Here is a 12,039-nt window from a genome sequence, read left to right as displayed (position 1 = left end):
TAATTTTTACGGTCTTACTTTTGCATCTAGAAGATTGAAATTTTGCACACATATTCTGTGCACTCTTTAATATTTTTAAGATTTTATTCAGAGTTCTGCGTTAACACAGAGCAGTCCAGAGGGACAAAAAGATAAGAAAAGGGATATTTTTAAGAAACAATCACTTTTTCCGAGATTTTTCCACCTCAGATACATAATGGTGATATGTGAATGGTACTGTTCGAAAGGTTGTTTTATTCTGAAGAGAATGAGGTACACACCGTGATCCTAGGATAAATAGGGATGTCTCAGGAAATGTCTACCTGAGGTCCTGTTTTATACGGGGATCTTGGGTGTTGCGGGGATATTATTTTATGGCTGGCTTACTTTTGCACCTAGAAGATTGAAATTTTGCAAATACATTCAGTGCATCCCTTAGTAATTTTAGATTTCTTTCAGATTCTGTGTTAACACAGGGGAGGGTCCAGAGGGGGAAAAAGGTCAAAGGGGATATTTTTAACAAAAAATCCCTATTTTCCCTCAAACTTTCCTGCCTCAGGGGCATGATAGAGAAATGTGAATTAAACCGTTTGAAAGACTGTTCTACTCTGAAGAGAATGAGGTACAAACTGTGATCCTAGGATAAATAGGGCTGATGCTGTAGCCGCTTGAGTGAAAGTCTATAATTTACCTTATAAAAGCCCTAATTTAAAAGGTATACTATATATATAGATCGTTCTCCATTGCATTATATATCCCCCAAGAAAGCTTAAATACGTTACTGCTTTATCTTTCCCGGATAGTAATATAAAATAAAAACAATGTGAGTGTTCATCCCATTTTTAAAATATCTTCATTATGATAAACGAAATTGATTATGTGATAGCTTTAAGTTGTCGAAATTATTTCGCGTTAACCGTGTTATTCAACAGCAATCTTGATATGTGGTCGAAAGAGACATTTTCGTACTTGAACTCGCACTACAACCTCGAAACATGATAAATCGAAGACTTATAATAGCATGGGTATTTCAAATTTTGTAGGCAAACGCAGAATTTATTTACAGTTGCATAAGCAACAAACTCTATAAATTGAAACGAATTTTTTTAGTTTAACGTTCCACGATTATGCCCATTAGGCCAAGGGAGACGGATGATTGAGACAAGTGAATGATTATGGAAGAATTGCTGGAATGATAATGCGGGAGGAAACGGGAGTACCCTGAGAAAACTCAGGAACAGGATTTTGGCCACCAGAAACTTATTCGTCCGTGGATCGAACCAGGGACCCCACACACCAGAGGTAAGAGTTCTATCACTGATTAAACTTCATAAAATGTCCAACACAATATTGTAGTTTTAAAAATTGCATTTTTTTTTTGAATTAATAAATCCAATCTGTTTTCAGAGTCATGATGTAAGCAAAGAGTATGATAATCACGGAATTTATATTAAACATTCAAAATCCTTGAGTGAAGTTAGCCAATACTGTCAATCGCCTTCGGTTGATTGATTAATTGATTGGGATTTTGTGGAGATCTCAGCAACGAGGCTATCTGTCCAGCCCAAAAATTTAGGGGGGGCGGTAGAAGTTAGGGGGGGTCGACCCAATCATATTATACTTCATCACCATATTATAGTTTATTTGTAAGCCTACCGTGAAATTTTATGGGGGCCAGCCAAAGTTTAGGGGGGGTCGGCCCCCTTGCCCCCCGTGGATACAGGCCTGTATCTGTCCCCGTCACGAAATCATCTTCGGAACTCCAAGGTTTTACGTTGTCCTTCTTTAATTTAGAGTTACTTCTGAAAGAGCTCCTTCCTGAATATATGGTTAGGGTATGCACTTTTGGCATACGAGGTCTAGGTTCAACTCCTGATGGAAGTATATGTAATTTGGATCCCACGTTAAGCTGTGGGTTCAAGTATCATGCAGCCTTGTTGCTGCAAGGAACGCTGAATTCAATTCAATCACTAACTAATGGTCTGGAAACTAAAGTTCAACAACATTGTCCTCAGCCATTATTTGTTCATTACCTCCGAGATTTTCATTATTATTATTATTATTATTATTATTATTATTATTATTATTATTATTATTATTATTATTATTATTATTATTATTATTATTATTATTATTATTAAGTCAATGGTAGGCCAGACCATTCAACCAATATACACCACTGCTCTATGGTAAAAATAAATTAAGTTTGCACCTTGAGAAACTACCGTTTTGCTTTAGGAAACTATAGTGATCGCGAGGAGTCGTGAAGCCTGGCCTAGATTTACGAATTTCATCACCCAATAGAACGCGAGGGTGTGTTCCAATCGTCAATCCCGCCCATGAAACATTACCAGTTTCGTGTCTCGGGGTATATATACGTAGAACATTTCCTGAGAGTGCAGTGTTGACAGAGTGCTGCGTTTCGCTTTGTTATAATTATTGTTGTCTTTGTTTTACATGTTTGCTATAATTTTTATTACCTTTTAAATCGAGTAATTGTTAGTATTCGTGTTATAGTTCTGTTTTTTCTCTCGTTTGTTTACAATGTCTTCTAATTTTGGCAATATTGTAGCTGAACTTGCGCCATTCCATATTTTCTCAAGTGTGCTTTCGGAAGGAAGCTCCACGAATCGTCTCGGATTCTTCCGATGTAGCACACGTGAGAGAAAGCAGTTCTATGATTCATGTAGAGCCTAGGCTTCACGACTTGTCGCGGTCACTATAATTCTGTGGCTTAAGGTGCATCACCGCAGAAACAAAACTTTGCCATTGAATAATGTTCTGAAACCCAATCGAGTCTATCAGTGTTGTTGTTAGTCGACTTCCTAACTTTTTACTTTTATTAACCTTTCATTTTCTTCTTGGCCTGCCCAAAGGTCTCTTACTACAAATGCTTCTCAACTTGAACTATGCACGTTTCCCGTATATTTTAATGCAAACGTTTGTCTTGACCATATAATTCTCCACCACTTTTTTTCCCCACTGTCCTGTAAGTATTGTGAAATACCTTATCTTGTAACTTTTTTCTCTATTTGGCCGTATATTTTATTGCAAATGTTGTACTGTCTCGTCTATATAATTCTCTACTTATCTTTTTCTCCCCCTACTGTCCTGTAGGTATAATGAAATACCTTACATTTGTAGCTTGTTTTATTAATTTGGCTCCTGTTTGTTCATGTTCACAGATCCCACAATAACCCAAAACGAGGATTTTAAACTTAGCTTTCATTGTACATAATTATCCGTCAAGCGACACAAATGTCACGAGACTAATTATTATTTGTGTATCGGTATTTTGAAACAACTAGAAAATGTAGCGTGTAGTATTTCGGGCGATTCATAGACAAGATATAAAGAGAAAAAAAATTGGTAGTCGTATAGGGGCTATGTCTGCATTGAAAACACAAGAGAACGTCTATTCATACAAAATTTGCATGTCAATGGCCGTTATGATGCAGATAATAGTGGTGTGTTTGCTTGTAAATTGTGCTTTATAAAACGGGAGATGTAGGGAGGGGGATAGGAGTAATAAAACTAACATTTTACTAGCGATCTATACAATATACAAAGTTAGGTTCATCGAACTTCAGTACAAACAGACGAAAGGGAAATAATAAAGCACCCACCATTTGAATAATTGGTGCTCCGTGAAGAATTGCATGACATGCATATCTGCAGACAAAAAAGAAAACTATTAACAAGGCCAGAGGCTTGTTCAGATTTTTCTTTCGTTAGCAGTTATGCACCTTTCGATTGAAAAGCGTTTTCCTATGTTCAGTTGTTTCCTTTATTTTTATTTAAAAATATAATGATTTTCTGAATAAACCCAAGTCCATATGTGACATGGGTCTCTGATTTGACCTTTGGTGTTTTATGTGATGTATATATATATATATATATATATATATATATATATATATATATATATATATATATATATATATATATTAGTAGCAGAGACAACGCGCAAACCGCTTGCTGTAAGCTTGAAGTGCAAGTCGTGCAAGCATGCCGCAAGTTGGATTCCGGTAACGAAGTTATATGGAGGCAACCTTGCATTCAGTGTTGCATTCAAGCTTGACGCAAGCGTTTTACAAGTAAAGTCAAGTCAATAGCCAATGAACAGCCTGTGATGCTATGACGCACTGCGAAGGGTCTGAAGCACCGCTTGCAACTATATTAAAAAGCAGATTGTATGAAAGCATGTGTTTCAAGTGCAAGCGTAGAAAGCCAAAAGTCAAAGTGTGTGTGTGTGTGTGTGTGTGTATGGATGTGTGTGTGTGTGTGTGTGTGTATGAAGTATGATGTACCAGCTGCGGAATGATGAGTCACCGGTCACTTGAGTCATGAATTTTGTCCAGATATTCGGGTCTGGTCTCCTCCCTCAGACCCGGTCATTCAGATGCGACAGAAATATCATCTCTGCAGCGTGACTGCAGAAATTTATACTTACTTACTTAAGCCGTCCTCTTCTACCTTCCAGTGTAGAGGGGTTTCCAGAGAGCTTTCCAATCGTCTCTGTTTCGTGCTGTTGTCTGCACCGTCTTCCATGGAACCTTCTTGTTCTTTGCGATTTCTCGAATATCTTCCAGCCATGTTTTCCTCGGTCTTCCTTTTGGTTTCTTTCCTATAACTTTTGCCTCGTATACTTGTTTCACTATTCTCTTTTCATCCATTCTTGTTAAATGACCAAACCATCTCAACTTTATCTTCTGTATTTCATCTTCCAATGGAGCTATTTTAAGCATTTCTCTTATTTTTACATTCCTTATCTTATCTCTTCTAGTTTTACCCTCTATTTTTTGCAGAAATCTCATTTCCGTTGCTTGTAGTTTCTTTTGTTGGTTTGTACTCAAGGTCCAAGACTCACAAGAATATGTTAATATTGGCTTATGTATCGTTTTGAATACTGTTGTTTTTGTTCTTTTTGTTACTTCCTTTCTATTCAGGAGCTGTGACTTTAACCCATTAAAACATCTTCCTGCAGCTGCTACTCTGTTAGAGATTTCTGTGTCTAGTTTTCCTTCTTTATTTATCCAGGTTCCGAGGTATTTGAAGTTATCCACTTGTTCTATTGTTTCATTTCTGATTTTGATGTGGTGCTTTTTGTCTTCTTTAGAAATTATCATCGATTTTGTTTTGCCTATGTTTATTTTTAAATTTCTCTTTTTCAAGTGCTCTTCCCATAACTTTAAGTTAAAATTCAATTTTTCTTCTGATTTGGCTATTAGGATTACATCGTCTGCAAATGCTAATTCTGCGATTTTTATTGGTTTCATTTTCCAGAAACCTACTTCATACCATTTGTTGTTCTTGCGGCATTCCTTCATAACGTCATCTAGTACAAGGTTGAACAAAATAGGGCTGAGTACACAGCCTTGTCTTACTCCTGATGTAGTGTAAAATTCTTTTGATGTTTCATTACATGTCCTGACGTAGTTCCTTGTTTGTCTATAATAACACTGAATTAAATTTGCTAACTTGCTATTTACATTCCTGTTTTTGAGGCTTTTCCATATTTCTTCTCTTCTGACGGTATCAAATGCTTTCGTTACATCTATGAAGCAAAGATGTATTTCTTTATTTTGATTTATTCCTTTTTCTATGATTTGTCTCAGCGAAAATATTTGATCTTGTGTGCTTCTGTTTGGTCTAAATCCACTTTGAGAATCTTCCAATTGCGGTTCGATTTCCTTCCTTAGTTTTTCATCAAGAATCCTTGCAAGATTTTAGCTACTGTACTCAGGAGCAAAATCCCTCTATAGTTATTGCAGTCTTTGTTGTCACCTTTCTTATAAATGGGTACTATCACTGCGATTTCCCAATCACTGGGTACTTGTTTCTTCTTCCAAATCAAGTTAAATAACTTTACCAGCATTTTTCTTCCAAACGTACCTAGATGCTTTATCATTTCTGGAGCAATTCCATCATGTCCTGATGCTCTTCCGGCTTTCATTTTCTTTATTGCCCTTTCCAATTCTTCCTGTTGGATGTTATTTTCCGTCTTTTCTGTTTTGTGTCTGTCGTCTTCTTGTGACTGTTTTTCGGTTCCTCTAGGCGCATATTTCCTTAACTTTTGCCTTATATTTTCGACTCTCCTATTTCTCTCTTTTTTATTGGTTCCTCCTTCTCTTTCAGTGCTTCTTCGAAGTATTCTCCCCATCTTTTTATTATCTCATCTTCCTTAACCAATATATTCCCTTCTTTATCATATATTCTTTCAATTATTGGCTCTTTTAGTTCTTTTCTCATTGATTTTAGTGTACCATAGAATAAATTCACGTTTCCTTGATAATTCTCCTGTAATCTTTTCCCGAAGTCTTCCCAAGCTTCCTTTTTACTTTTTATTACTAGATCCTTAACCTTTTTTCTCTGTTCTTTGTATCTCTCATAGTCGTTATCCGTTTTCGTTGATAGATAGTTTTTCCATCTTTTCTTCTTTTCTCTGACTTCCTTTTGAATTTCTTCATTCCACCATGCTGTTCTTTTAATTTGCGATCCCCCAATTTTGGATTTCCCGCATACCTGCACTGCTTTCTTTATGATTGTTGTTTTAAATTGCTCCCAAAGTTCTTCTACGTCCTCTATTTCTTCTTTTTATAGTAACCTTTCGAATACTTCTTCTGTTTCCTGTGTGTATGCTCTTCTAGAGTCTTCTTCTGCCAATTTCTTAATCTTTATTTTCTCTGTAACTTTCCTGTTTCTAACGGCTGGTTTTCTTGTTTCTTCTCTAGTAACTATTAATTCCATTGCTAAAAGATAATGATCGCTCCCTATTTCTGGTCCTCTCATAACTCTTACATCCTTGATTTCTTTCCATTTTTCTCTAGGCACTAATATGTAATCTATTATAGACTTCTCTTTCTTTGATGGTTCTTCTCTTGTATATAGATGGATATTTTTGTGTTTAAATTTTGTATTGGTTATTACAAGGTTGTTTCCGACGCAAAACTCGAGGATTCTTGTTCCGTTGTCGTTTTGTATTGTTTCACCATATTGCCCTAGTAGCCCATTATAGTTCTTATAGTTTCTCCCAACTCTTCCATTGAAATCTCCAATTACTATTGTTGATAGGTTGCTGTTGTCTATTGTTTGTTGTAATGTGTCCCAAAATACTTCTTTCTGTTCTACTGGAGCATCTTCACTGGGTCCGTACCCTATAACTATTTTTTCTCGTCTATCTTCTTCCTGATCTAATATGATTGTGAGTGTCATTATGTTTTCATTCACAAACTCCCAGTCTTGTATTCTGTTTATAATGTCCTGTTGTACTATACAACCTACTCCTCTTCTTGCTCTTTCGAATTTTGATACTCCTGAGTAAAATAAAGTATACCCATTCCCTATGTTTTCTATACCTTGTCCTTTCTTTTTGGTTTCGGTTATTCCTATAATTTTCATGTTTAGCTCCTTTGCTTCTGCTGTTAGTTCTTGTTCTTTTCCTGTTAATCCTCGAACATTCCAGGTTCCAATTCTCATATATCCTAATCCTCGCCTTGTTGTTATCAGATCATCCAAACCGGCTCTCTGTTTCCCTGATCTTTTGATGGTTGACAATTTCGGACATACGAGTTATCAGCCCGTAGTATCGTATCGTGATGAAGGGGTTGCCGTCTTTACGTGCCCACGCTCACCTTTGTCTGACTGTTGGTCTGCAGACTTCTAGTTTTACAGGGAATTAATGCCTAACCCTCCTCCTTTCTCATCCGGGCTTGGGACCGGCAATGGCGGAGTTCAGAACTTTATAGATGATTTATAATATTCACTGCTTGAGCACGGACGTAACATTTGAAGCGCTTAGAGGATAAAGGTATTATGTTACATTTTTTGAAACGTTGCATTCTGGCAGTCCATACACGCGTTATATGTTAGTCATGCTACGTAACACATCATTTAGTGAGTCCTCGTCTGAGTGCAGATATTTAGAAACGATAAAGGCGGTATGTTAACGGACAAAGTTGTGAGAGTCAATTTTTCCGAAATGTTCAATTTGTTACATACCACCTTTATCTTCTAACCGCTTCATTTCTTCCATTTTCGGCATGGCATTTCTTAATACAGATACTGTGTTTTTAAATATTTCATGTTTTCACAAATATTATTTCATGTTTGATCATTTTCCCACGTGGGTCTTTAAACATAGCCTATATAAAAACAATTAACAAAACACGTTTTGGGCGCGGTGGTATATATATATATATATATATATATATATATATATATATATATATATATATATATATATATATATATATATATATATTCTAAACGACAGGTTTTACAAGTCGATTAAACTTTTAACGATCTTACATAAAAGAAACAGCTACCTGATCTTTTCTGTAACTCTCACGCATTTATGCTCTGATAAACTTTGTAGTTATATTTCAGCGCGATGTATCAGACGTTAACAACAAGGGAGAAAAAGAATACTATACATATATTTAGTGAAAAGGCATGAGAGAGGAGGTAATCATTTCGTTAAAATTACATTTGTAGTCTCATAGTATGACCCGATCTGATCCGGACACATTAATAGCAGTGTGTTCGGATCAGATCGGTGTAAGACGCAGTCTTACATTAGTTTTATTAATAAAATTTATATAGTAGTATATTTAAATGTTATCATTAATTTGCATATCAAAATGGAAATGGTTTTCTTTATTTTCAAATATTATTTATGTTATTAATTAACTTAGAATCATATTTATTTTTATTTCCTAAGTATTGGTAATATTATAGTTTATATCGAGAATGTAACGATAGATATTGGATTTCGTACCGGTATATAGAAAGATAGACTCTAGTGAGTTAGATTTTTTTTTTAAGGCAAACTTGTAGAAGACAACGAAGCTCCAAAAGGTCAGTCACCTATGCTTGATCAGCCTAGCCAACTATATTGTGAGTTGAAACTAAAAATTACTGTTTTATTTCTGTTAAGCAGCTATAAGAATACTGTATAGAACTAAAAAAAACCATAAAACCCTCTGAGTTGTAACACTACCGAAAAGGCGACAGAAAGTCGGATATTTGTCTATTGTCAAAATTTAACACATAGATATAAAAACAGAAGGACAATGATGTGTTAAAATCTTGGGTTGACCGCCGATTTCACAAGAATTCGAGCTGGCGTAGCGAATCTAGCAAAACAGGCTGTGAATTCGTTCCAGGTTTACCAGATGAAGCAGTTTGTAATATCAAATACTAATAATAATTAAAATATGTAGGAATTAGTGTGTTTAAGAGTCAATTATGTATTGGAAAGCTACGCGTACCATTATTGTTTTGTTTTACCTTTTCCGTCCTTCCGTATATCGTATCATAAAACTTTCTTTCAGCCGTGAAAAAAAAATAACAAGTACTATCTGGTATTGGAGGGGTGGAGTTTTGGCTTTCTGCTGGGGACAGACGGAACTGGGAATCCTTACCCTAAGAAATTGTTTCAAATAAAGTTTATAGAGGATGACAACTCCATACCACATATGTATATGGTAGCAAAGATATGTATATACTTGTAAGTAAAGTAGATATATGTTTAATTTCATTCTATAATTAATAATTTGTAAAATTGTCACGCGGAAGCAGAAAACTCCGAACTATTATGGTTGTCCGCGACATTGTTAATTCTTTCCGCTAGAGGGCACCTGTGACTAGACACACATAAGAGAAGAACATGTCAGGTGGTGGAGAACATATTAACCGGCCTATTTTAAATGCAAAATTTTAAGGTTATATCAGAAGGGGACTATAACATATTTGGTATCTAATGAAAGGCCAAGGAATGCAGATTTTAGTGCTTGATTCGAAATTAGGTGACAATCTATAAGAAGTGAATTATTTGCATATAAAGTCAATGTAAATAAAAATAAGCATACTTCCTTGCAAAGTTCCGTTAGCAGGTAGATAGACAATAGAAAAGGTTATCTCTATTGAAAAGCCAGTAGCTTTGATGCGAAGCACGACTCCTGGGCGTCAAACCCCTTTTACAAAACCGAAATTCTGGAGAAGAACAAGGCAGTTAGCGGTTGGATCGGGTTTGTGAAGTTGCTGCTCGTGTGAAAATAGTTATTTTCATAATGAACTATAGACTCAACAGAGTTAGTTGCAATGGAAAATATGTGCATATATTTATATTCAAATTCAGTTTAGTTAAGTGCGATAAGTTGCATCATTGGTGTTCAAAATAATTTAAATGAACTGTTTCAGTTTTTCTAGACTATATGCATTGTGAGATCCAATCTGACAATACTGGTAACGAATACACACATCTTATGTATGCAGCAACAAACCATTAAAATATATATATATATAGAGAGAGAGATAGAAGTGCAACTATAACCAAGTTTGAAGTGGTTACACAGTGGTGGACTCAAAGTTATAATCAGTTACCAAGGACTTAATCTACCTTAGGATGCTACGGAAACTGTTTTAAAAGAATACCATCAACTTGAAAGAATAGACACTAAAATTGTGATTAATGCTGTGAAGTAACGGACACACCTACCTGGAAATTAAAGAAGATGAACTGTGCAATAGATACAAATACATATTATTAACTATGAACTAGTGATAAAAAAATCATAAGAGTTTTTTTTTAAATTATTTTAGTTCAACTGTGAGCATATCTTATATCGATATCAATTAAGTGTTTTGGTTTAAGTGATTAAGTGCTGTGTTTATAATAAAAGTGTTTATTAAACTACATGGAGTTATCAACTTCCCTAACGGAATTTCGGCTGGTATGGTAAGTACCAGAATAATTTGTTTGTTTCTTGCAGGTTTGCTGGATTCCATGCTCTTTAATATCAGATGTTCGAAACTAGTAAGGTAATCACACACCTATTCTTTGATAAACCAAGGTGGCAGATAACTCATGCGTAAGTCCACATATCAAAGAAAGTCCGAAAGGGGCTACAGGACTTTAAATAAGGAACTCACACTTACAGGAATGGCATTATAGGAATTATATATATATTATTTTTTTTAATCTTAGCTCTACCGACTTTTATCTAAATTTCAGTAATTTCTATTATTTTATTTGGCATATCTTTTGATTTTCTTTAAATTTGGATGATACAACATTCCTGTAAGTAAAGGGGTAGTAAGAGAGAGATTTACATATGAGTTTCATACAGAGATTTCTCTTTTCCTCCCCTGCACTCCACATTATTTTGGCTTCCCAGCGTAAGGGCAATTACTACGCTTGTGTGCATAGTTATTTTACACATTAGTTTGGCACCTAGCGTAGTAGCCATATTATATGCTAGGATTACAGGCAAAGGCGCAGTACAATCACATAATTTTGGCGTCCATGTGTGAGTGCTTAACCACGTTGATCATTTCTTTAGTTAAATGTTTTAACACCCTACGTGTTTGGCAAGAAGTGTGCAGGTTACGCACTGTTGTTGACATCCTAGCGTATAACCGAGTGTGTGATTACTTAAAGATTAGTAAAATTTTCGTGTAATGAATTTATTTTGTCCCAAATGCTTTCCAAAACATAATTGATATAAAAGTAAAATGTGTGTAGAAATGTGTTTATATATATAATACTTGAGAAGTTGTAAACTTGAAGGGGGGAGATAATTTTATAGAGATAACATTTAGATAAAATAGAGTTTCTGTCATTTTTATTAGTGAATTCATTAGATTAATTAGAATTGATGGTTTTGACTAGGCTGAAAAACAGAAAGATGAATGAAGAACTTAGAGATTTAAAACAAGCGCAAAGTATGTCATTTTCAGAAGTAGGAGATCAGGGAGATGAAATTCAAGTGAGAGACGAAAACATAGAAGTAGGCAATGAGACAGATGGGATAGGAAACACAACTAGTTCATCAGACCCAGTGTTGCAATTCTTGATGCAAATGCAGCAAGAATTAAATAACAAAATTGATAAATCTCAGCAAGAATTAAATAACAAAATTGATAAATCTCAGCAAGAATTAAATAGTAGGATAGATAGATCCCAACAAGAGTTACAGCAGGAACTGAAAACCGAAATTAGGAAAGAGGTGCAAGAGTTGGGCTCCAAACTAGCACAAACTCACCAGGAGTTAGATA

General features: G+C 35.2%; 1 protein-coding gene across 1 annotated transcript; it reads right to left on the bottom strand.

Annotated features, from left to right (window-relative positions):
* Positions 1–6,576: 6,576 nt before the first annotated feature.
* Positions 6,577–7,458, bottom strand: LOC145665092 (protein CFDP2-like). Its single transcript, XM_081732363.1, has one exon. It carries the CDS (start codon positions 7,456–7,458, stop codon positions 6,577–6,579), a length of 882 nt encoding a protein of 293 aa, XP_081588489.1.
* Positions 7,459–12,039: the final 4,581 nt, after the last annotated feature.

Source organism: Thermobia domestica, chromosome 11, assembly GCF_964235325.1.
Source record: "Thermobia domestica chromosome 11, izTheDome1.hap1.1, whole genome shotgun sequence".
NCBI lineage: Eukaryota > Metazoa > Arthropoda > Insecta > Zygentoma > Lepismatidae > Thermobia > Thermobia domestica.
The sequence above is the reverse complement of the archived record's forward strand: the minus strand, read 5'-3'. Positions and strand labels throughout refer to the sequence as shown.

Bases quoted from the DNA above. Each gene is read 5' to 3' on its own strand.
- LOC145665092 (XM_081732363.1), bottom strand. From the start codon at position 7,458: ATGAGAATTGGAACCTGGAATGTTCGAGGATTAACAGGAAAAGAACAA.